Source organism: Carcharodon carcharias, chromosome 12 (assembly GCF_017639515.1).
Source record: "Carcharodon carcharias isolate sCarCar2 chromosome 12, sCarCar2.pri, whole genome shotgun sequence".
NCBI classification, from domain to species: domain Eukaryota; kingdom Metazoa; phylum Chordata; class Chondrichthyes; order Lamniformes; family Lamnidae; genus Carcharodon; species Carcharodon carcharias.
The window spans coordinates 29,797,009-29,821,614 of NC_054478.1; the positions used below are offsets into that span (position 1 = coordinate 29,797,009).

A 24,606-nucleotide genomic window follows, 5' to 3' on the forward strand; every position below is an offset into this window, starting at 1 on the left:
ATAAAGGCCAGCATACCATTTGCCCTCCTAATTGCCTGCTGCACTTGCATGTTAGCTTTCAATGATTTATGAACAAAGACACCGAGGTCCCTTTGGACATCAACACTTCCCAATCTCTCTCCATTTAAGAAATACTCTCACTTCTGTTTTCTCTAGCAAAGTTCATAAGTTCACATTTTTTCACTTGGCCTGTCTAAATGCCCTTGAAGCTTCTTTCCAAGCTCCTCACAACTCACATTCCCACCTAGTTTAATGTCATTCATGAACTTGGAAATATTATATTTGGACCCCACATACAAACCATTGATATAGATTGTGAATAGCTGAGGCCCAAGCACTCATCCTTGTGGTACCCCGCTCATCACAGCCTGCCAAACCTAAGAGTGACCTGTTTATTTCTACTGTTTCTTGTCCACTAACCAATTCTCAATCCGTGCCTGTGTATTACCCCCAATCCCATGGCTCTTAATTTTTCTTACTAATCTGTATGTGGGACCTTTTCAAAAGCCTTCTAAAAAGCAAAATACACTAATCCACTGGTTCTACCCCACCCCCCAATCTATTCTGATAGTTAGATCCTCAAAAAACACTAACGGGTTTATCAAACATGATTTCCCTTCCACAAATACATGTTGACTCTCCCCGGTCTTACCATTATGTTCCAAGTGTTCGGTTATCACATCCCTCATAATAGATTCTAGCATTCTCCCTACTACTGATGTAAGGCTAACAGGTCTGTAGTTCCCTGTTTTCTCTCTTTCTCCCTTCTTAAATAGGGTGGTTACATTTGCTACATTCAAATCTGCAGGAACCGTTCCAGAATCTACAGAATTTTGGAAGTTGACCACCAACATATCCACTATCTCTTAACTCTTTTCAACATTCTCTTGCAGATCATCAGATCCAGGAGATTGGTCAACTTTCAGTCCCATTAATTTCTCCATTATTAATATTTTACAAATACTAATCCCTTTCGGTTCATCATTCTTGCTAGTCCCTTGGTTCTCTAGTGTTCCTGGGAGGTTTTTTGTATCTTCATCCATGAAGACCAGACACACGCACATTTGTTTAGCTCCTCTGCCATTTCCTTAATCCCCATTTCCCATTATAAGTTCTCCTGTCTCTGCCTGTAGTGGGCCCAGATTTGTCTTCACTAATCTTTTCCTTTTTATATACCTACAGAAGCTTTTATATTCATGCAAACATATGAAGCAGGAGTAGGCCACTTGTGGCTTCAAGCCTTCTCTGCCATTCAATAAGCTCATGACTGATCTGATTGTAACCTCAACCCCACATTCCTACCTACCCCCCCATAACCTTTCAGCCCCTTGTTAATCCAGAATCTATCTAGCACTGCCTTTATAAAAAAAAATATATATTCATAAGAATCTGCTTCCACCACCTTTTGAGGAAGCGATCCAAAGACTCATGTCCCTCTCAGAGAGAAAAAATCTCTCCAACCCTCTCTATTCTGTTTTTGTTGCTTGCTAATTTGCTTTCATGTTCTATTTTCTCTTTCTTTCAGTTTCTTGGTCCTTCTCTGCTGAACTTAACAATGTTCCCAATCCTCAGGCTTACTACTTTTTTGGCAATGATTGGCAATTTAGGATTCTAATTTATATATTGTCACCTACATTAAAATCTAGAGTCACCCCAATGATCAGCTTCTCTGCTGAAACTAAGTAGGTGCTAATGGAAAATCTAGCATTCTGAAGTTGTCAAATGCCTCTTCTCTTCCCATTAGTTGAACTGTTGGTCTTAAACTGAAAAGTTGTTGTACTGCACATCTTTATAAATCCACTTGAAAACAAGTTAAGTAGGAATACGTTGGCAGAGTTTCTGTTCTTAAAACAGAAGTTGATGGTGCAAAAGGTGACCATTAGCCCATCTTGTCTGTGCCAGTTCACTGAAGGAGACATCCACCTAATTCAATTTTCCTGTCCTCCTGTATTTCCCAACTTTCTTCTCATTTAGTTTTGAGGTTTGTTTTCATTCTCTGCATACAACTCTCAAATGATTTTCAAAAAAAAAGCTATCCCAACTGTATGAATGTTGTTTTACACTCTCTCTTGGGTTGTGGCAAGGCTGGCATTTATTGTCCATCACTAGTTGCCCTTGGGAGGTTGGTGGACTGCCACCTTAACTGCTGCAGATAGTGGTTTGACACAGCTGGTGGCTTGCTACGTTAATGTCTTGTCAATTACATTGTTACGGTCAAGAGAAACAGGTAATGGGCATTAATTGCCTTTGAGAACATATAAATAGAGGATAGCTGGAAGAATGGGTGTAAGAGAGGAGAGCTGGGAGACTGAACAAGTCAATAAACTTTCTCGGCGAAGGAAAGCTCTCAGTTTTGTCTTCAGCTTCACCAATCAGCTTGGGTCCTATTAATATGCTGGGCCACTTCAGAGTGTACCTGAGAGTCAATCTCATTAGCATGGGACTGGAGTCACATGTAGGTCAGGCTGGATAAGGAGTGCAAATTTCCTTTGCCAAAGGATGTTTAATGAGCCAGTTTAGGTTTTTACAGCAATCTGACAGATTTGGGGTTACTTTAACAGGTACCAGCTTTTTACTAGTTTTTCAATCAGAATTCAAATTCTCAAGCCTCCATGATGGGATTTGAACTTGTGTTATATGCATTGCTAGCCTTGGAGCACCCACAGCATTATGGGAACCCCTTCATCACACAGAGTACTGCAATCAAGAGGACAACTCCCCATTACGTTCCCAAGGGCAATTAGGGATAGGTGATAAGTGCTGGCCTTGCTAAAAAGGCCCATATTCCAAAAATGAAGGAGAAAAATTTTACGACCCGTTTAATGTCTATTTTATTAAAATGTCTCTTTCAAAATCCTCATTTGGGAATCTAAATGCACTGGTTTTAAAATAACTATTCTTGTCACTTCTTTTGTCTAAACTAATCTACTGGACGATAACACAAGCTGAATAGAAAACGTGCGGAGCATGTCTAATGCTGGGACTGCAGCATTGTGAACTAAATAATCCTTTTTTGTATATTCCAAAATTAGTGTGCACTGAAAATGAAGTGTAGCACCTCATTATATCTCTCAGCAGCTTGTCAAGCGTTTTCCAGACAGTTGAGTCATTTGTTGGAATCCTCTTCGGTCATATTTAGAATATGGTTCGAGGACCTTGAACGAGGGATTTTAATGCAATAGACATTAGCAGGTACAAGTAGCAAAGTTTTTCATTTTTGAGATATAGGTGTCACTTGCAATGTCATCCTTTATTACCTATGGTTAGTTACCCTTGAAGGGAAAAGTAAGCTGGCTTTTTGAACCACGTTTGTCCTTGTGATGCAGGTATACCCTTTTGGCGAAGGTACTTCCACAATGTTGTTGGGTAGGGAGTTTGGGTGGTTATATTACAGGGCTAGTAATTCAGAGCACAAGTTTAATTATGAGCAGTTTAATTTATTTTTCATTTTCATAAATTCTAATGTTACATAGTCATTGACATGAATGATCATGTGTAGCATCTCTGAGCAGAGAAGGCAGGCCATCAAACTTGCGGCAGTTCTCTGCAGCAGTTGTAACCATTGGTAGATATTTTCAGCTCCTACAGAAACTATCTCTTCAATGTTTCTTCAACCCAGAAAAACCTAAGTCATCCAAGAAGCATAGCTTTGAACAGCTCTGTTCTTCATTGGCAAACCAGGGTTGGTCTGCCTTTTGTGTCCTTTACAGGCCCACTCTCCTGACTGGACAATGAAAATGACTCCCTCAATTTGGACAAGGTCTGGGTCACCCAATATCAGGATCTTGGGGTCCCAGATACTTAATTACGTGTAAGTTTAATGTATTTTTTTGATTTTCACCGTGAATTTGACTCCTATTCTTGCCCACATTTATTACCAAGATGAACTTTATTTTCAAACGTTCTCCCTACCAAAATCCCCTTTTCCCCTTTTGGGTTTCAGGAATTTTGTGGAACTTGAGATCACTTTCTCACTTAATTAAAATCTCTCCCAAATTCCTCACTTTTCTGTATTGCTTATTGTGTACTCAGAAACCTGGAACTACAACAGGCCTGCTTTTTGTTGACCCTGTGCATTCAAATTTTTAAGTGTAAATTTACAGCCGCTCACGTCAGTCTCTCTAACCGCCAGCAAATTTTGTCCATCGCAATAAAATTTCAGTGAAGTTGTTTTTAATTTATACTTGTATGTCACTAAAATTAGCTGTTCCAGTAATGTGCTTGAAAACTTATTTTTTTTACTTTGAAAAATGTTGCTTGCCTGTAGATGGAATTAAGTAGCAGCCTTGATTCAATGTCTTTTGGCTTTAAGTCTGAAGGCTGCTTGGTAGTACAAAACTTGAGTATTGCTGAAAAAAGATATGTCAAAGCTTTTCATCTTGCACTCAACAGGACACTTCAAGAATCGCAAGATATAAGGTGAAAACAACAATTTATACTGTATGCGAAGAGAGTGTTGATTGTTGGCACATGGACTCTGATAGAGATGTTGCCATGGAGAATGCACCATTGGTGACTGACAGTTAACTGTGAAGCATTATTTGAAATTGGCAGATAAATGTCGGTCCCACTGTCGGTTACCATCATGAAGCTTTGACATGTCCCTTTTTATCAGCAATAGTCAGAAGGTTGAGAGCTCGAACCCCACTCCAGAGACTTGAGCATTTGATCTAGGCTGTCAGTGCAGTCCTAAGAGGGTGCTGCATGGTCAGAGGTGCTAGTTTTCAGATGATTGTTAAACTGAAGTCCAATCCACCTTGTCAGGTGAACTATTTGAAGAAGAGCAGGAGAGTTGTCCAGGTCAAAAACAGAAATACCTGGAAAAACTCAGCAGGTCTGGCAGCATCGGCGGAGAAGAACAAAGTTGACGTTTTGAGTCCTCATGACCCTTCAACACAACTAAGTAAAGATAGGAGAGGGGTGAAATATAAGCTGGTTTAAGGTGGGAGGGGTGGGGGGAGAAGTGGGGGGGGTGGTTGTAGGGACAAGCAAGCAGTGATAGGAGCAGATAACCAAAAGATGTCACTGACAAAAGAATAAAGAGTTGTTGAAGGTGGTGATATTATCTAAAAGAATGTGCTAATTAAGATTGGATAGCAGGATAGGCAGGGTACAGATAGTTCTAGTGGGGGTGGGGTGAAATAAGACTAAAAGGGCATAAAAGGTATAGATTTAAAAATAATGGAAATAGGTGGGAAAATAAAAATCTATATAAATTTATTGGAAAAAACAAAAGGGAGGGGGAAGAAACGGAAAGGGGTGGGGATGGAGGAGGGAGTTCAAGATCTAAAGTTGTTGAATTCAATATTCAGTCCAGAAGGCCGTAAAGTGCCTAGTCAGAAGATGAGGTGCTGTTCCTCCAGTTTGCATTGGGCTTCACTGGAACAATGCAGCAAGCCAAGGCCAGACATGTGGGCAAGAGTGCAGGGTGGAGTGTTAAAATGGCAAGCGACAGGGCAGTCTGGGTCATTCTTGCGGACAGACCAAAGGTGTTTTGCAAAGCGATCGCCCAGTCTGCAGTTGGGGGAAATGCAAGTGAAATGCTGCTTCACTTGAAAGGAGTGTTTGGGTCCTTGGACAGTGAGGAGAGAGGAAGTGAAGGGGCAAGTGTTGCATATTTTGCGTATGCATGGAGAGGTGCCGTAGGTGGAGGTTGAGGAGTAGGGGGTGATGGAGGAGTGAACCACCCACTTATCTGATGAGTAAATGAACAACTACCTTGGTTATGGCACTGAGATATACCCATCAGAGAAGCTGCATGTTTAATTCCCAATCTGCTGAGCTGGCTGGTATCAATTGGACAACAGTTAGTCATTGCATTCAATCTTGACCTTCCATGGAATAGCTTTTTTAAAAAAAGCAGAAGGAATAGGCGCAGGAGTAGATCTATGGCCTTTTGAACCTGTTCTGCCATGCAGGAAGATCATGGTTGATATCCTACTTCAACTTCACTTTCCTGCTCAATCCCCATGTTCCTTGATTGATTGTCATAAGAGTCCAAAGATCTATTGATCTCTGTCTTGAATATACTCAACAACCGAGCATCCCCCTGATTTTCTAGAATAGAGAATTCCAAGGATTTATAACCCTCTGAGTGAAGAAGTATCTCCTTTTCTCATTCCTAGGTGGCTAATCCCTTATCCCGAGACCCATGATGTCTAGTCCTAGACCCTCCAGCCAGTGGAAATGTTAAAACCAAGTGACCACAGTCTTCAAGTCAAGAGTAGGATTAACTTGGCTATGATATTCCACATTGTCAAATAGACAACAGTCTCTGTCCAGGATTATGTATTAAGAAACGCACAGACTGTATCTTGTATTAGTCAGCTTCAGGGAAAGGGGGGATTGAAATGGGGATATAAAGAAGGCATGCAGCAGAGAGAATTGAGGCCTATCCATTAAAATTTCCATCTGGAAATAATTTGAGGGCAAGAATACAAATAAAATTTTCAACAAAAACAAAAGACTTATCAAGGCTGCTGATCAATTTGGTTTAAATGATATTGGGAATCCGCAGGGTAGCGTTTGTTTCCCACTGACGACACCAGCCATGGTACAGAGCCACTTGGTTGAAAGCAGAGCAACGCTGACACAAGCCTCTGCCTGCTTGTCCTTCTGGTTGATGCTTTTAGCAGCAAGAAAGAACTCGATTTGCTTTTAATGCAGTGTGATCTGACAGCAAACTAACTAAATTGCTTTGATAATTTGGGAGATCTGCTGAAGATTTTACAACTTGGTATTGTGTCATCAGCTCCGGCTGTGCAGATCCTGCTTGGCCAGCAGTATTTCACAAGATAAATGCACGGTCACAGCGTGAATGCAGCAAAAACTGATGCGTAATATATTCCTCCAGTAAAGGAGATGGAATGTAAAAACTGGTGCACAGCTGGTTAATTGGAAATGGCGCTCAATTTTGCCTTTGGTTTCAGTTTGAAAGACAATTTTAAACTTGTTTGATGGCAGTTTTAAACAAAGGAAATGCTCTCAAAAAGGGCACTGTTAAACTTCAATATCTTGTGCCTAGGTCAATGATTTATGGTTATATGTCCAAATAGGAAGTAGGTTCTGATGATGTATAACCATTTGTTTTATATAAATTGCTCCAACCCCATGTTATTGGCTATTGCTGTGAAGGTGTGTGGTTCTACTGATGTGCAAGCATTTTCTTCCCTCCTTCTGCTTGTCTCTTCACAACCACACCCGCCCCCCCCCCCCAAACCCCGTTTATTCATTCTCCCCTCTATTGTGGTTTGTGCTGATTATGGTTCCGTGTGTGGCATCTGGTGCCTCACTAGGTATTCTTGCCGATGACTTGAGAATGGAAGGGAAACGTTCACGGGTTACTTGACATTGGTGGTCATCCCTGATCCTCTTCTAACCCATTTTCCAAAGACACAACTTCCATCTTGGATCATGAGCAGCAGGACAATCTGCTGTGATTTTCATCTACTCGAACAAAAAATGGTGTCACCCCACTCAACTGCTTCACTTTCGATCAACCATGGTTCAATAGCACTGTTAGTGGTGAATTAAGCTATTGTTTGGAGGAAGGGCTAATTTGTTTTATCAATTTAGAATGGATTGAGGCCTGAGACTGATTTTTGCCTACACCAGTCAGTGTTGCATATGCTTTTTCATTGTAAAATTGTTCATTGTAAAATGCTTTTCAGATACTTTGATGTGAAACAGGCTCTATAAATGCAGAGGTTATTTTTTATTGACAGTTTGTTGCTTTTGTTTGAGTGGAGGAAAGTCATTTAGTTTCTATGTGACTCTTCTTCCTGAGAGTAGTCGAGCATGTAATGCTGTTGCTTCAGTTTAACCTGTGTTTCTATTTATTGCAGAGAGTCTTTCCCCATGATTCTGGTGGCCAATAAGGTTGATCTGATGCACTTGCGGAAAGTCACAAGTGAACAAGGACGAGAGATGGCTGCTAAGTACAATGTAAGTCTGGAATTTATCAAAGGGAGCTTCATTTTCAATTCTTCCTAACTAGATTAGAAATTTTGAATTTAGTGTTTTATTAGTAACAAATTGCTACTGTCTCAATCTGCATGAGAGGTTCTTAATATCGTGAAGCCTGTCAAGAAGATATAATACTGTTATTGGAAATTATTTGTTAAACAGAGTTCTAGTGGGGTCTGTGCCTGTGTGTCTTAATTGGATTAAGACCAGTTAGTCTGGGTGCTTTAATGTATAGTAGTTGTGAGATGTCAATTAGATAAACATGAGGGTTGAAGGTAAAATGTAAATTTGCATTTGTTAAAAGAAATCATTCGAGACTACGAGTGAAATCTTATACCTAGCTAGAGGATGCCAAGCAATGTGTTTATTTTTTCCAGCTTACTAATATAATTGGTGGGATGAAAGGATGTTGTTTTTAGAAGAGGTAAAGTTAAAAGCCTGGTGATACAATGGAAAATTTACATTCAAAGAGAAAGATATGTAGAAAGGAGATTGTATATAAGGTGAGATCTAACAAGTATGAGAAGCCTGCGGCCTGTAAGTCTCAAGCTGCTGTCTGGAAGGACCCAGAGCTGAAAGAAACTCATTTTGAATGCAACTGTCCAGGGTGTGCTTTGCCAGGTGTCTCTTTAAAATCTGAGATTTACTGTTGCCTTAATGGGGGTGTAACTGAGAGGTTAATTAGGGGATTTTTGTAGTTAATATAGTAATTTTGTAGATGTTTGTGTTTACAATCTTTATTGTGTTAATAATGTTTAATTTAGTTTTATAAAAAAAACCTCTTGAGAGTCGGTAGTCTTATTTCTACTGAATTCAAAGCCTGCATCTCGAAACATTCAAATTGCAAAAATGGGCTATGGCAGTTGTTTCCCTCTGGGATTTTAAACATAGAACCATAAAGCCATAGAAAAGTTACAGCACAGAAGGAGACCATTTGGCCCATCTTTTCCATGCCAGCCCGAGGACACCCAGGTGCCCTTTCCAATCCCACCTTCCTACACCCAGCCCATAGCCCTGCAGCTTACAGCACTTAAGGTGCAGATCCGGGTACTTTTTAAAAGAGTTTAGAGTTTCAGCCTCTACCACCAACTTGGACAGCGAATTCCAGACACCCACTACCCTCTGCTTTAAAAAAAAAAAGTTCTTCCTCATGTCCCCCCTACACCTTCTGCCACTTATCTTGAATCTATGTCCCCTGGTTCTAGAATTCTCCAAGGGAAACAATTTTATACTGTCCACTCCATCTATTCCTCTCATAATTTACAAATCAGCCTTTATCATCAGCTGCGTCATAATAAAGCCCAAGTGATATATTTTCCAGCTCTGACCTTCTGGTTATCTATCATTTGTTTATGAACATTTGTTTGAATGGAGAGAGCTTTTGATGCTTTGTATGATGGATGGGAACTGTTGTTATCAACAACCCAGAGCTTAATTTGCACCAGACTTACCAGCCTGAAAGAACAGAAATAGGGACTATGCCCTGCCTCAGCTGATCTGATACTGAAACTCATTCATACATATAGACTTGACTATTCCAAAGCATTCCTGGCTGGTCTCCCACATTTTACTCTCTGTAAACTTGAGATCATCCTAAACACTGCTGTTTGTGCTCTAACCCTCGCCCAGGTCATGTTTCACCCCTGTGCTTGCTGACCTACATTGACCCTTGGTCAAGCATTGACGTAATTTTCAAATTCCCATACTTGATTTCAAATACTCACATGACTTCACCCCTCACTGTCTCTGGAACCTCCTCCAGTCCCAGAATCCTCCAAGATATGTGTCCACCTAATTCTGGCCTCTTGAACATCCTCCTTTTTAATTGCTCCACCATTGGTGGCCCAGCCTACAGTTGCCTAGGCCCTAAGCACTCGAATACATTTCACTGCCTCTGCTTTCCTTCCTTAAGACACTCCTTTGTAATCTAACTTTTGATCAAGCTTACATATGTTTATAATGTTCCTGCGAAGTGCCTTAGGAGTTTCAATACATTAAAGGAACTATATAAATGTTTTGTTATTTGTTCATTCATGGAATGTGGATGTCGCTGCTAGGCCAGCATTCACTGACCATCCCTAGTTGCCCTTGAGAAGGTGATGGTAAGTAACCTTCTTGAACCACTGCAGCCTGTATGGTGTAATTACAACCGCAGTGCTGTTAGGGAGGGAGTTCCAGAATTTTGACCCAGTGACAGTCCAGGAATGGCGACATAGTTCCTAGTCAGGATGGTGTGTGGCTTGGGAGGGGAACTTGCAGATGGTGGTGTTCCCATGCATCTGTTGCCCTCTTTCCTTCTAGGTGATAGAGGTCACGGGTTTGGAAAGGGCTGTTGAAGGAGACTTGGTGAGTTGCTGCAGTGCATCTTGTAGATGGTACATACTGCTGCCACTGTGTATCAGTGGTGGAGGGAGTGGATGGGACGCCGATCAAGCAGACTGATTTGCCCTGGATGGTGGTGAAGTTCTTGAATGATGTTGGAGCTGCACTCATCCTTGTAGATGGTTGTTGCAATATTGTCTTCAGAAGCAGCACTTGACCTTAAATGTAGCTGCATACGTGTTTTCGAAACAACCACATTGCTCTGTACCTTTGGGCAGAGTAAATGAGATGTTACTTGTTAATGGTGCCACCATCTTGTTCTGATTTGCATGCATGCTGAGCTCGCAACCTGCCTGTTCAGCACAGCACTGTGACAGATCAACATGCAGGAAGGTCCACAGCCAAAGTCATTGAGTGATGACTTTAAAACCACTGCGTTGATCGAGTGTTGCCGCCAGTTCCCTAAGTCTGCTTGACAGCACAAACAGTGAATTTAAAACACTGGCACCTTCATCAGCATTGAAATGATCTACCCATTTGCAACACTATTTTACTGAACAAAAGATCACTTAATTATTGCCGTGCAGTAGATTCTGTGTGCGAGTTTAATGCAAGTTTTATCACATCAAAGTTGCATTGTTGCTATGGCCACCAATTTATTTCAACACCATGCTATTTTTAGCTGCCTAGCTCAGTGCTTTCACTTGTGCTCGTTCTCCCTATTTGAATGCAAAATCCATCTAGTGGTCACAAAGTTTGAACTTGACTAGAATTAGCCTGCTTTCCTGTTTTTTTTTCACCAATTTCATATGTGAATATTAAACAAATATTCTAATCTCTTGGGCACACTAATCGATGTAGAGTCTAAGAGTCATGTGTAACAAATGCATCTCCTCGTTCTGCTTTTGGTGAGTCTGTGCACTTGCCAATGTGAAGGGTGTCACTGCCGAAATTTGGAGCACTATATACCATTCCTGGTACAGTGTCAGTATCAAGTACTTCCAGGTTAGGGTACAGCATGTCTTAGATATAGAGTAATATATTCCTCTTTTTGCACTAACAATGTAGGTTATTTTGTTTGCCTGTTTCCCACAGCAGTCTTCATAAGTTTTTCCCCATGGAATTGCCAACTTTAGTGCTAATAATACTCCCCACCACTTAAATCAGCCACCATGGTGGCCATGGCAACAATTTCAGCAAAATTGAGTTAAGAGTAGGTGGGTCACTTCAATTCTGATGAAGGTAGTAGTAGTGATCTACCCAAGATGGGTCATCATTCTCTTTATCCCTCATGATTTACATCCCTCTAATCTTCCTTCAGTAAGTTCTCATGCCTTAGCATATGGCCAGACTAGTCTTGTTGCCTTTTCTTGATGATACTCACTACAGTAATGATCTTCCCTCCACCACCATCCTGAGACCTGTTACTCTACTCCCATGTTCTCTCCAACTGATAAAGGTGCCAGTGTTCTAAATTCACCCTGTTTTTGTTGAGAGGCAGATGTGCTACCATGGGACACTTTATTACGTTTAAGGCCCGAAAAGAGATATAAGTTTTAGGCCAGCCGTCTACATTGATAAACGGCACTAACCATTTGTCATTTCAATTGAAGTCAATTACAAAGGCATAGCTTATCTCACACTGGCCATTTCAGTCAACAGTGATGAAGGTTGCCATCTTGCACAGTATACCAAACAACATACCTGGACCAGGAGCTTCAAGGTAGTCACCCCTTTCATTTTTTTTGATGGCATCCTACTGGTTGAGGCCCGCCTTTGATTCCTTCGGTAGATTGGCCTTGCAGTCTCAGGATTCTTTACCTTGGAGTGCAGTTAAAAGACCATCCTGGAAAGACTTGCAACAGACGATGCTGTTTAACCCTCTTTGGCAGGCACCAGTTTGCTTTTGTGGCTCCCCTACTTCCCAAAATATGCACTGCCTCCCTCCAGAGTGTTGCCATTAGAATAACCAGTAGTAAAAATGCCATATTACTATCTGCCTCATGGAATGGGAAAATTGCTATTAATACCATAATATAAGTGGTGGGGGCTGTATTATCAAATTAAAAGCTGATCTGTTTTATGGGTCCTTGTTTCCAGTGAACTGGACAGACATGTGTTTTGAACTTCTATTTTGAATGTCATCTGTGACCCTAGAAGGCATCAGATAATTTGTGTGCACATAAATGAATTTAATACTGTCCTCCATGTGAATTTTTGACCCACCACACCAGCTAACTGCAATATCTCGATAAGATTCAGTAATCACGCTCTTGTTTTGGTACTCAATGGTAATTTTTTTTTTCTTTTGCTCAAGATACCTTACATAGAAACCAGTGCCAAGGATCCACCTCTGAATGTTGACAAGGCCTTTCACGATCTTGTTCGAGTCATAAGGTAGGCACTTGAAATTTGTTCAGTCTACAGTAACGTTCATCTTTTCCATATTCGGTGTGATTTGCTGGAATCCTTCTAATGCAGAGACCCCTTGATGATGTATAGATGAAAGATAGTATTTATACAATGTGAACTTGGGTGGATGGTGTCTCCAGATTTAAAAGAATAATTGAGGGAAAGCTCACATTAAGTTCAGGCCTTTGGGCATTTCCTTATGAGCTACCAGTTACAATGAAAAACCAACTTCACTTTCTGGAGTGTTTTCTTTTATTCTTCAACCTAAAATCATAGAAATCGTCCAAAGTTTACGACACAAAGAGGCCAAATGTCCCATCATGCCAGTTGACAAAGAACCACCCAGCCTAATCTCACCTTCCTGCAGTAGGCCTGTAACCCTGCAGATTCCAGCTCTTCAAGCAGACATGCAAGTACACTTTAAGTGTGGTGAGACTTTCTGCCTCTACCACTTTTTTTTAGTCAGTGAGTTTCAGGTCCCTACCATCCTCTGGCTGGAAAAAAATGTTTCCTCACCTCACCTCTAAACCTTCTACCAATTGCATTAAACCCATTACCCCCTGGTTTTTGACCCCCCCGCCCCCGCTAAGGTAAATAGAGTAAATAGGGTCGGCCCATCTCAACCCCTCATTTTTATACACAATATAAAACTGGGAACGCTGTCTACTATCATTGGGCACTTGAAAGTAAAAACATTTGAAGACAGTGAAGTTTAACTTTTTTTTTTAAAAGTTGTTGCTATGGTGATGAAAACTTTCATTGTTTGACTTGGCCATTTGATTCCCAAAAAAAAGTAGAGCAATCAGGCATGGAGTAATTCCTCTGCCACACCCTGATTACTCTATTGCATGGATTTTACGGTACAGAATGGGGGCCATTTGGCCCAACAGGCCTGTGCCACTGTTAATGCTTCATATGAACCTCCTCCCATCTGCTTCATTTAACTCTCCTTGCACATCTTCCTATTGCTTTCTCCCTCATTCATCCTTTTAAATGGGGCATCAAGGAGCCCTAGCAAACCTAGAGCCAGTGGGACCCTAGCAAACCTGGAGCCAGTGGGAATCAGGGAACACCCTCCACTGGTTACAGTCTTACCTAGCACACAAAGGAAGATGGTTGTGGTTGTTGGGGGGCAATCATCTCAGTCCCAGTACATCTCTGCTGGAGTTCCTTAGGGTAGTGTTCTAGGCCCAACCATCTTCAGCTGTTTCATCAATGGCCTTCCCTCTATCATACGGTCAGAAATGGGGATGTTTGCGGGCAATTGCGTAATGTTCAGCATGATTTGCAATTCCTCCGGATACCGATGCAGTCAGTGTCCATATACAGCAAGACCTGGACTACGTTCAGGCTTGGCCTGATAAATGGCAAGTAACATTCATGCCACACTGCACAAGTGCCAGGCAATGACCATCTCCAACAAGAAAGAATCTGACCATCGCCCCTTAACATTCAATGACATTACCATCACTGAACCCCCCATCTCCAACAAGAAAGAATCTGACCATCGCCCCTTAACATTCAATGACATTACCATCACTGAACCCCCCACTATCAACATCCTGGGCGTTACCTTTGACCAGAAACTGAACTGGACCAGCCATATGGATACTGTGGCTACAAGAGAAGGTCAGAGGCTGGGAATTCTGTGGACAGTAACTCACCACCTGACCCCCCAAAGCCTGTCCACTATCTACAAGGTACAAGTCAAGAGTGTGGTGGAATATTCCCCACTTGCCTGCTTGCGTGCAGCTCCAACAACACTTGAGAAGCTCAACACCATCCAGGACAAAGCAGCCTGCTTAATTGGCACCCCATCCACAAACATCCACTCCCTCCATCACTGACTGTCGGTAGCAGCAGTGTATACCACCTGAAAGGTGCACTGCAGCAACTTATAATGGCTCCTTCGACATCACCTTCCAAACCTACGAACTCCACCAGCTAGAAGGACAAGGGCAATAGATGCATAGGAACACCACCTGCAAGTTCCCCACCAAGCCACACATCATTCTCACCTGGAATTATGTTGCCGTTCCTTCACAATCACTGGGTCAAAATCCTTGAACTCCCTCCCTAACAGCACTGTGGGTATACCAACACCACCATAGGCTGCAGCTGTTCAAGAAGGCAGTTCACCACCACCTTCAGTTGGGGATGGGAAATAAACACTGGCCTAGCCAGTGACACCCACATCCCATGAACAGATACATTTTTACAATGTATATTGAAATTTTCTTGATTACTCCATGTGGTTCCATATTCTAACCGCACTCTAGGTAAAGAAGTTTCTCCTAGATCTTTTATTAGACTTGTTACATATCACCCTTCTCTGACATTTAATAAGAGCAGGAGCCAAATTTTCTTGTATTCCCCCTACCATGCACCATCCCACCCCCTTCCCCCCCACCCTCTTCCCCCAACCCACTTCTCCCCAATAAGAGAACAAAGGAGCCCATTGATCTGAGGTATGAGAATAATGAAACAGTTGGCAAAGGCTGGGCATTAACTCAAGATGTGCTTTTTCTTTTGTATCTAATTCCAAACAGGCAACAAATACCAGAGAAAAGCCAGAAAAAGAAGAAAGCAAAATGGCGTGGAGACAGGACAGCTGGCTCTAACAAACTGCAATGCTCAGTCATGTGACCAAACTCTCTGCCTACTTGAAAGCTGCTATTGTTCAATTCAATAGGAACATTGAAGCCAATGCTAAGCTATGTACTGCCTGTGTGCTACACAAGGACCTTTCAGACTGTGTGCAGTAAACTGTAGCAGTGTTATGTATGCGACAGGGTGGCTGTGGGGGAACACTCTCCCCCTCCGTGGGACAGGTTTGCACTCTGGATAAGGACCCATCTTGTGAAATGCAAAGGCACCTCGTCTGACTTCACTCGAACTGAATTTGGCAGAGATTAAGCCACTTTCATTTTTTAACTTTTAACGTTTTTTTTCACCTTTTCACTTTATGGTGTGCATCAAGCTAAACTGCTGCACTGAACTGAGCTGTCATGTGTCCAACTCCACGCGCGATGTGGCACCTTGCCTCATTTTCCAAGATTCAGGGCGAAGTCACAAAAACCGCCTGGTGGAGAAAGGAAAGGGGATTGGAATGTGAATGAGAGAATTAAATCCATCTGCAGTTGTCTCCTGGACACTGCTTCAAACTTGGCACACAGCAGACTTACAGTCCATAAATTGAACAACTGCAGTTCTCTTTTTCTCTTCCCCCAACCCCATCCAGTTTTTTTTTAAATATAAAGAAAAGCTTCACATTACTTGACCCATTCAATTGTGGCTGCACAATGGCCCATAGTCTGCAACTACTCAATGCAAAATGGAAGACCTTCACAGAAGAGGAGGGGTTTGAAACAGCTCTTTTGTCTTGATTTTTCTTTATGTAATTGTTTAAAATATCTGCACTTTTGTTGGGTTTACAAGCCCATTTTATACTCTCTGTTAAAACTGCACTGCAATTTAATTTGTTTAAAGGAAGTGTTTGTATAAATGGCACCTTTTCTGGTACCAGACATGTGAAAAGGATATTGTTCAAACTGATCAAGAGGAAAATGTTCCCTTTCCCAAGAAAGCAAGCAAACGACAGAAAATAATCTTTGTTCTCGTGTGTTTCCCTCTGGCATGCAGTTTACTATAGCCAGAGAAAAGGAGCAGCAAGCCACAGACTTGTTTCCAACTTGAGCAGCTGGAGCTGAGCTCAGCTCATGACAACAGACAAGGTGGAATTATCCACCATAAAGTGGGTAATGCACGGATGGGAGGCAAATTGTGTTTGAAGTTCTGTTTCAATTGCTGCAATATTAGCAGGGAAGTCTGACATTGGATGCATGTCAAGAAACGTGCAGGAGCTAGCTTACACATGGAAAAGCCAACTCGCCCTCTGAGATCTTTACAGTGGCCTCCAAGTGAAATGGAAAGTGCTAACTTAGTCTTTTGAGGCCTTTTCAACATCTTATGGCTTTCACACTATTTAGGTCCATGCTTTGGTCATTTTTTTTTCCAATGAACGTTTGTTGACCCATCACACTGAATATTCTGTTACAATTGTTAGTGACTTTACTAACGGCTTAGGGCATTACTCGAGATGTCACTACATTAATGTTATGTAACCAGGGCTGTATGAAACTTCTACCAGTGGCTGCCATCACTCCAGTGATGTCCAGCTTCTTCCCTTGAAGTCATTGATGTCCAATTGGGAAATCATGCAATTGCTACTGAATTTGGCCTGAGAAAATATAGAATTACAAGTGTTGTTGCCCTTTTTATAAAACTCTGGCAGTTTTATCACATGGATTCGGTTTCATTTCCAGGCCCAGCCCTTACCACCTGAAGATTCTGCCAGTTGAGAGCTGGGAAAATTCACACTGCTGCAATCTAATTTTACATTTAACTGCTTTTAGCTGAACAACCGTTTCTATGCCTTGCACAAGAGTACACACTAATTGCTATATGACTGACTGTCCACTAATGCCCATAAAAGGACAGACATGAAAATGCAAAAGTGGGAGGTGCCCCAGAGTGCTTCTGTCGATGAAGCATTTTGAAGTGTAGTCACTGTTGTAAATAAACATGGCAGCCAATTTGTGCTCAGAGAGGACACCAGAGAAAGTAGGTAAATGACAAGCTAATCTGTTAATGATATAGTGGGATAACTATGGGCAATGAGAACGCCCCTGCTCTGATTGCATAGGATCTTTTACATCCACCAGAAAGGACATACTCTGCTCAACATTTCATCTGAAGGTTTGCATAACTGACAGTGCAGCTGTCCCACAGTACTGCACTGGGCTGTCAGCTGAGCTTATGTGCTCAGGTCACTGACGTAGGTCATGTCCCAATGACCTTTAGACAGAGGTGCGAGTGCAATCACTGCACAATCACCATGCTGGCCTTTAATCTCTGACAGTTCAAATCCAGCCCAGACCGACAAGAAGTTTGCTTCATGTTGGCTGGCAGGATTTTGATTTGAAATAAGTTTAAACAGACTAACCATCAGCACAAAACTAGCCCTAGCTTAGTAACCATTGGCAATCTCACTCCAAGAGCCCACAGGTTGCTGTGGGGAATACAAAATGATGGCTTACATAACACTGTTTTGATGTTAGGGTAGAGCTGTGTTGTTGGGGCACAGTAGAGTTGACTTGCTGTACAACTCTAAATACGGTAATTGGATCTTTCTGCTCAGTTGGCATATTTCTGCCAGAATAATTTATTAAGATTCATGATGTTGTGGCATATCTTTATTAACACAGTCCCTGTATTACATAGTAGGATTGGAAGAGTTGCCTGCAGATTGCGTGATCACAACCAAGCTTTTCCTTGTATTTTGTAATTGCTGCATAGTTACCAAGTGACATGAATTGTTGGCACCAACTAATTGTTGGTTGCAGTATACCAGTGAATTCAGTAAGTGACACAGTGATGTCTTCAGAACATCAGTACCTTTTTAAAGTGCAATTTGGTATCTATATCCATTCATTAAATTGTTTACATAACAGTTTAAAGGGATGACGACACCCCTTCAGTATCTGGTACCAGAGAGGAAAAAGGGCTTGGAATTTTGGACTTGCACCTTAACTGTTTGAGTACCACACTAGTGGAAAAACCCACAGAAGGTCATGTTTCCAACTCTTTGACTCCACTGCCATAACTGTTCCTCGTAGCGGATTGTCGTTCTAGTGAAAAGTGACATTTAAAGGTTAACCATGGCATCGTGTGCATTCATTCGTAAGATGAATTTGAACAGGTATGAAGACAACAGCCATCTGAATTTATTGGCTACTGCTGTACTTCCAAGTTCATTGGAGACTTAGAAGTCTTGTGTGTGGTATATTGAATATTGTGACCTTCATTGCAAAAAAAAAGGTTTTAAACAAGCGATGTAATATTTTAATAAAATTCTAACTGGAGAACTGGTATCTGTGAAATTGTTTTGAGTAACTTACATGAGCAGTTATGAGTAGACTGAATCAACCAAATCTCATTTCTGTCAAACCTGTTCTTGGGTTTTGACATGGGATATTTTTCTTCGCATCATCTATGTGAATTTAATCATAATACCAAACTAATTGTCTAAACTGTCCGGGACTGAAGTTCTGCTGTTGGTATATGCTGGAGACATAGGAGCAGGAGTAAGCTATTCAGCCCATTGAGCCTACTCTGGCATTTAAACAGATCATGGTTGATCATCTACCTATATACCATTTTTCCACAAGCTCCCCAAATCCTTTGGGCCAGGATTTTCTCCCCATCGGGGGCGAAGTTGAAGGGCAGGCACGCTTCTGATCGGCACCCCCAATCAGGGGCGCGGCGCCATTTTACGTAGGCAGGCCAATTTTTTCCAAGAGGCACAGTGTTTTACTTCTTGCTATTTAGTATGGTCTATTCACTGACCACAGTGCATCTTCTCTACATTGAGGAGATTAAATCCCAATTGGGTAACTGCTTTGTGGAACATCGCTTTTCAGTCTCCACGTGTGACCCTGAGGTTCTGGTCATTGATCAGTTTAATTTCCACACACTTCCCCCACTGACCTCGGCCTCCTGCACTGTTCAAATGAAGCTCAGGTGACAGCAGCCCATCTTTCTTGGATACTTTACATCCTTCTGAACTCAACATAAGGCCTGCCTAGCGTGATGTCCACACAGAAGCACTATGCGCTTCCTGTGCAGGTGGGGGAGGGGGAATCCCAAATCAAGAGTGCACTCTTTCGCGCTTGCGTACAAAAGAGCGCACTCATCTCCCTGAGGCTAAGTGCAGCCTTGGAGATCGGCTCTAAATGTAAAAAAGCTGAAAATAGAAAAATAAAATTTCCCTAGCACGTCCCCTCATGTGATACTGTCACATGAGTTGGCGCATGTCCATAATTTTTACAGAAACCTTAGAATTTTTTAAAACCTACATGGAACCTCATCCTGCCCATGGATGAGTTTTCATGCTTTTTCTAATTCCCTCCGGGGCTCCTGGTCTGCCAGGTCCACTAATTAGTTTAATTGCTCTGACAATAGCCTCAATTGGCCATTGACATGTCAGTGGGCGCGCAGCTGAATTTGCTGAGCCCCACCTACCAGAAAATTTAAATGGGGCGCGGTGATGTCAGATGCTCCGCACAATGTCACCGCACGTCATTTTACTCGTTGGCGAGTAGGCCCCGCCTCCCGCTTGCCAACGGGAAAATCCTGCCCTTGGTTTCATTAGTATCCCAAAATCTATTGATTCCGTTTTGAACATGATTCATGATTGAGCTTCCACAGCTCTCTGGCATTGAGAAATCCAAGGATTCACCACCCTCATGAGTGATACAATTCCCCCTCGCCTCCATCTTAAACGGCCTGCCCCTTGTTCTTAGACCGTGTCCTAAGACAGTTGGCTAAAGCGTTTATGTTTTTCTGAGAATTCTGCCCATGTCTTGCTCATGTCGACCTGTCATATCTAGGGATCGATGGGAATAAATCAAGACACAATAGGGTGCTGACTCTTATCGCCTGTTTTCCACTATCATGCAAAGTCAAGACCCACACCCTGGAGTGTAATAAACACAAAGTTCAGTTGTTTGTCTTTCATTCTGTTTCTTCTGGCACCAAGTCTCTGCTGTGGCTGGAAAAGATCCACTTTTAGTGGCACGTGGCAGGTCTGCCTTCACTCAACTGCTGAGCAAGTGAGAGAGTAACACCTCATTGTTTAGCTTGAAAGTAGATATTTCACTCTTGTGAGAATATTTTTTTTTTAAAAAATGAATTAAAAAGTTGAACTGCTTATTGCTTAGTCTGCAGATGATTCTACTTTTTTGTTTGGCCTATTGCCATTGTTACCCAGCAATGCCCTCCGTAGTTCAGGCAAAGTGCCAATGTAGACGGCTGACTCTATCACATCTGTTACTCTGTTGCAGATGGCCTGGGAAACTAGCCCAGGTTCCAAGTGTAGGACTGTGCAGCTGCTGTTTCGGCTACAATGGGCAGAGTTGGGTAACAAAAACATAGTTCCCAGATTGTTGTTACAACTGTAGCAATTTTGACTGTATCATCGACCCACTTCAGCTATGGTGCACTGTTCCCTTTTGAGCTTCAGCTTTAACTGCAAGTGACGTTAAGTAGGAAATTCCTTCCTGTCTGGCATTTTCTCCCATACCTGCCAGCATTTGCTTTTAGTCATGCAAAATGCTCTTTTTTTTTTCTCACCAGTTTCTCATTAAGTAGCTTTCATGTTGGCATTGAAATAAAATAGCACGAGACTGGCAAATACTTTTCATCATCTGCTAAAGATTTGTAAATGTTGGTGAGTCAGTGAATGTGAAATCTTAAATTCTCTGAGGTTAATGGGAGCTTTTTAGTTCATTTAGCAGAATGTACTGCATTGAGAGTATGGATCCATTACCAGAGCAGGAATGGACTTTGCTTGTTAAGATAATTAGCATTTTTGCATCAAGATGCTTTACTGTTTGTTTTTTAAATTATAGTTAATTGAGTTAAAAATGACATACCAACAGTCTGCTGAGCATGGAATAGTGATGTAATTGGAAGCTATTCAAATCTATGACCTTCACATGCTCTTGCTAGCTAATAGTGGAAAGGTCAAATGGAGGAAGAATTTAAGGAGACATGGACAGTTAAATACTGAGGATAAGTTCTCTGCACTGACTGCAATTTCAGATGTGGAGGAAGATCATCATGAAACTGTACCTCCCTCATGGCTGATACAAGGAGGCCTGATTAGTTGAAATGAATTAATATCCTAATCTTGCTTTACAGCTTAAATACAAATCTTAAAATGAACAACACTTGAGACCATGTTGTGCGATTGATGGTTCAAAGGTTTCTGTTCACTGGATTCCTCTTGGGTAAGGCAGTAGGAATCTAAAGTCTTTGTTCGCAGAGCATTTAAGCACCAGTGTGGTATCTGAATGGAATGCACCCCTCCTTCATGTGTCTAAATAGACCATAGAACATGACTAACAACCTCATGTCTCCTGTTGTCTGGAGCTCTCAGCAGCTTTTCCAAAAAGGGCGTGCGCTGTCAACTGATTTTCTGCAGCAGGTCCAATATAATTAATTCATTAGCTTAGGCAGTATTCCTGCACCACTTTCAAAATATATTGCAGGATCACCGTTTCATTTTTCTCAGCGTGCACTCTAAGCAAATATATATTTAAATAAATCTATATTTGTGTACATTTGTTCAGCGATTTTTTTTTAAACCTATTTACTACTGTTTAGATTCTGTCAGAATATCCTTTTGCTTTTTTAAAAAAAAGGTGCTTCAATGTTGTTTCCACTATGTAGTGCACACAAAGACAATGATTCAAAATAGGTGGAGGGGCAGCAAGGGGCAAGGCTTCCCTATCGGTAGAGCAAACTTGGAAAATTCATGCTAATATTCTAATGTTACCTCCTTGTACAAATGTTCATAGAATAGTTACAGCACGGAAGGAGGCTGTTCAGTCTGTCATGTCCATGTTGGCTCCCTGCAAGAGCAACTAAGCTAGCCCCAATCCCTTGCCCTTTCCCTGTAGTGCTGTAAACGTTAGCTGTTCAGGTGCTTATTAAATTCCCTCTTGAAAGCCACAATTGAAGGTGCCTCCACTCTCATGCAGTACATTCCACTTCCTAACACTCACTGCATGAAAATGGTTTTCCTCATGTCACCGTTGGTTCTTTTGCCATGCAACTTAACTTGATGCCCTCTGGTTTTCGACCTTTCTGCCAATAGGAACAGTTTCTGTCTTCTCACTCTGTCTAGGCCCTTCATGATTTAAACATCCCCATCAAATCTCCTGTCAAAACGAAAATAAAAATACTTGGAAAAACTCTGCAGGTCTGGCAGCATCTGCGGAGAGGAGCACAGTTAACGTTTCGAGTCCGATGACGCTTCCACAGAACTAAGTAATTAAGTATAATTAACTCGAAACGTTAACTGTGTTCCTCTCAGCAGATGCTGCCGGACCTCCTGAGTTTTCCAGGTATTTTTACCTTTGTTTTGGAGTTCCAGCATCCGCAGTTTTTTGCTTAAATCTCCTGCCAACCCTCTTGAAGGAGAATGACCCCAAATTCTCCAATCTAACTGTGTAACTAATGTACCACGTTTCTGGAATCATGCTCATAAATCTTTTCCGTGCCCTCTCTAAAGCCTTGACATCCTCCCTATTGTGTTGTGCCCAGAAATGGACACCGTACTCCAGTTGAGACCAACTGAGAAGGAAAGAACAGTTCGGACCAGTATTCTTTTTTACTGTATTTTTTCCCCCTTCTGGGAAACCACTGTTTTGATGTTTACATCAAAATTCTTTAATGATGGATCATATAAAAATTACTGACTATTAATTTTCTTGGGCACATTCTTGCCTTAGGCTGGAAGGTTGTAGGTCTGGTCCCACTCCAGGACTTGAGCACACAGGCCTGGATCTTCCGAGCTGTGACAATGATTGTCTGACTGCCGCTGCACTCAAAGTTTCCCCAACTTGATAATGTTGCACGGTTCTTCCGATATCAGCTGTCACAGGAATGTGTAGTGCAGCGTCCCTTGGGGAACTTGGACATGCCCCCTTTTTATGGCACCAATTGGGTAGACTTGGGAGGGTAGTCCAGTGGTCTTGTTGTTGGTTGGGGGGGGGGGGGTGGAAATGTATCAGTTGTGTACTTACCCAGGTGTTAGACTAGGTTTTAATCTGTCTAACGTTTCCTGGGTAAGAACGCAGCTAAGTACCGCAGAACTGTCCGAAGTCTCTGGGCAGAATATTACGCACCCCCCCCCCACCCCCCCCCGCTGGTGGGTTTTTCCAGTTCCACCGAAGTCAGTGGACTTTTGAACAGCTTGCTGCATTTTCTGGCCCTGCCCCTGCCACGACAGGGCTGTAAAATTCCACCCTCTGACTCTAGCTTAGAGTCGGAGACATTCGCAGAGGATCCAGGGAAGCAGGGTAATAGCCCATGGAAAGTTGAAACTTCCCAAGCAATTCCCACGTTGGTCAGGAGCTTCACAGGATCGTGACACGCGTCTTCAGTTGTACGTCCAGTCTCTGACCATCTGGAGACTGGAAGAGTTGGTTTATAATCTAAATTAACTCTTCAGGAAATGCTGGAGATGTCAGTCTTTAGATGAGAAATTAAAGGTCCCACTTGCCTGGACACTGATCCACTGGAATCAATATTAAGAAAATTAGTAGGCAACATTTCTTTCTCTTCCCAACACCACCAAAGACAGATTAACCAATTATGTATCTTGATGATTTCTGTGAAAATTTTGTAACGTACCAACAGTGATTTCACTCCAAAGTAATAGTGTATGCAGTGTATTGATGTAATAATTCTAAGATCTAATAAAGAACTATAGAAAATGCAACTCCCACTTGTTTCAAAAGAATTAAAATAACAAGCAGTCCTAATCTATGCAAGGCAGGCTACAATGCATATTTAACGGACATCTCCGCAATTTCAAAATTTACTGAACTGCTCAGCTTAGTCACATCTTCTAAAGCTGATAAGTTCCTCGATCCAAATGTTTACTCGGAGAGCAGATGCCTCTATGTTCAAGCAAAATGATTCTTGGAACCTATGTTTTGATTGGGGCTGTTATTCCAGAGTTTTTGAATAAAGGCTTCCTCCATAACAAGTCAAAAATGCACAGGAAAAACGCCAGATCCCCAAGGACTTTGACAACCACCTTTTCATGGTCAGTAGACTGGCAGCAGAAACCAAATGCTTTACAAGTCTGTATTAAAGAACCAGCTTTTTTTTAAAAAAAAGGTGGCAGATTTATATTTTTTAAACAATCAAAGGAAGGCCAGTTCTCAGAAACATTGTATAAAAACCATAGGAGCTTCACCTTTCTGTTGAGTTCACTTCAGCCTTGCCATAAATGAGGTTTGGACATCCTGTGGATTGCTGCTGCTGAAATGT

At 41.8% G+C, this 24,606-nt stretch overlaps 1 protein-coding gene across 2 annotated transcripts in view; it reads left to right on the forward strand.

The window, feature by feature from the left end:
• LOC121285063 (ras-related protein M-Ras) overlaps positions 1 to 18,623 on the forward strand; it is a 50,622-nt gene extending 31,999 nt beyond the window's left edge. For both annotated transcript variants that reach the window (XM_041201186.1, XM_041201187.1), the window contains exons 4-6: positions 7,845 to 7,944; positions 12,605 to 12,684; positions 15,249 to 18,623. In XM_041201186.1, the coding sequence (XP_041057120.1) occupies positions 7,845 to 7,944; positions 12,605 to 12,684; positions 15,249 to 15,345 (277 nt within the window). In that variant the 3' untranslated portion in view covers positions 15,346 to 18,623. The remainder of the gene's footprint in view (positions 1 to 7,844; positions 7,945 to 12,604; positions 12,685 to 15,248) is intronic.
• Positions 18,624 to 24,606: the final 5,983 nt, after the last annotated feature.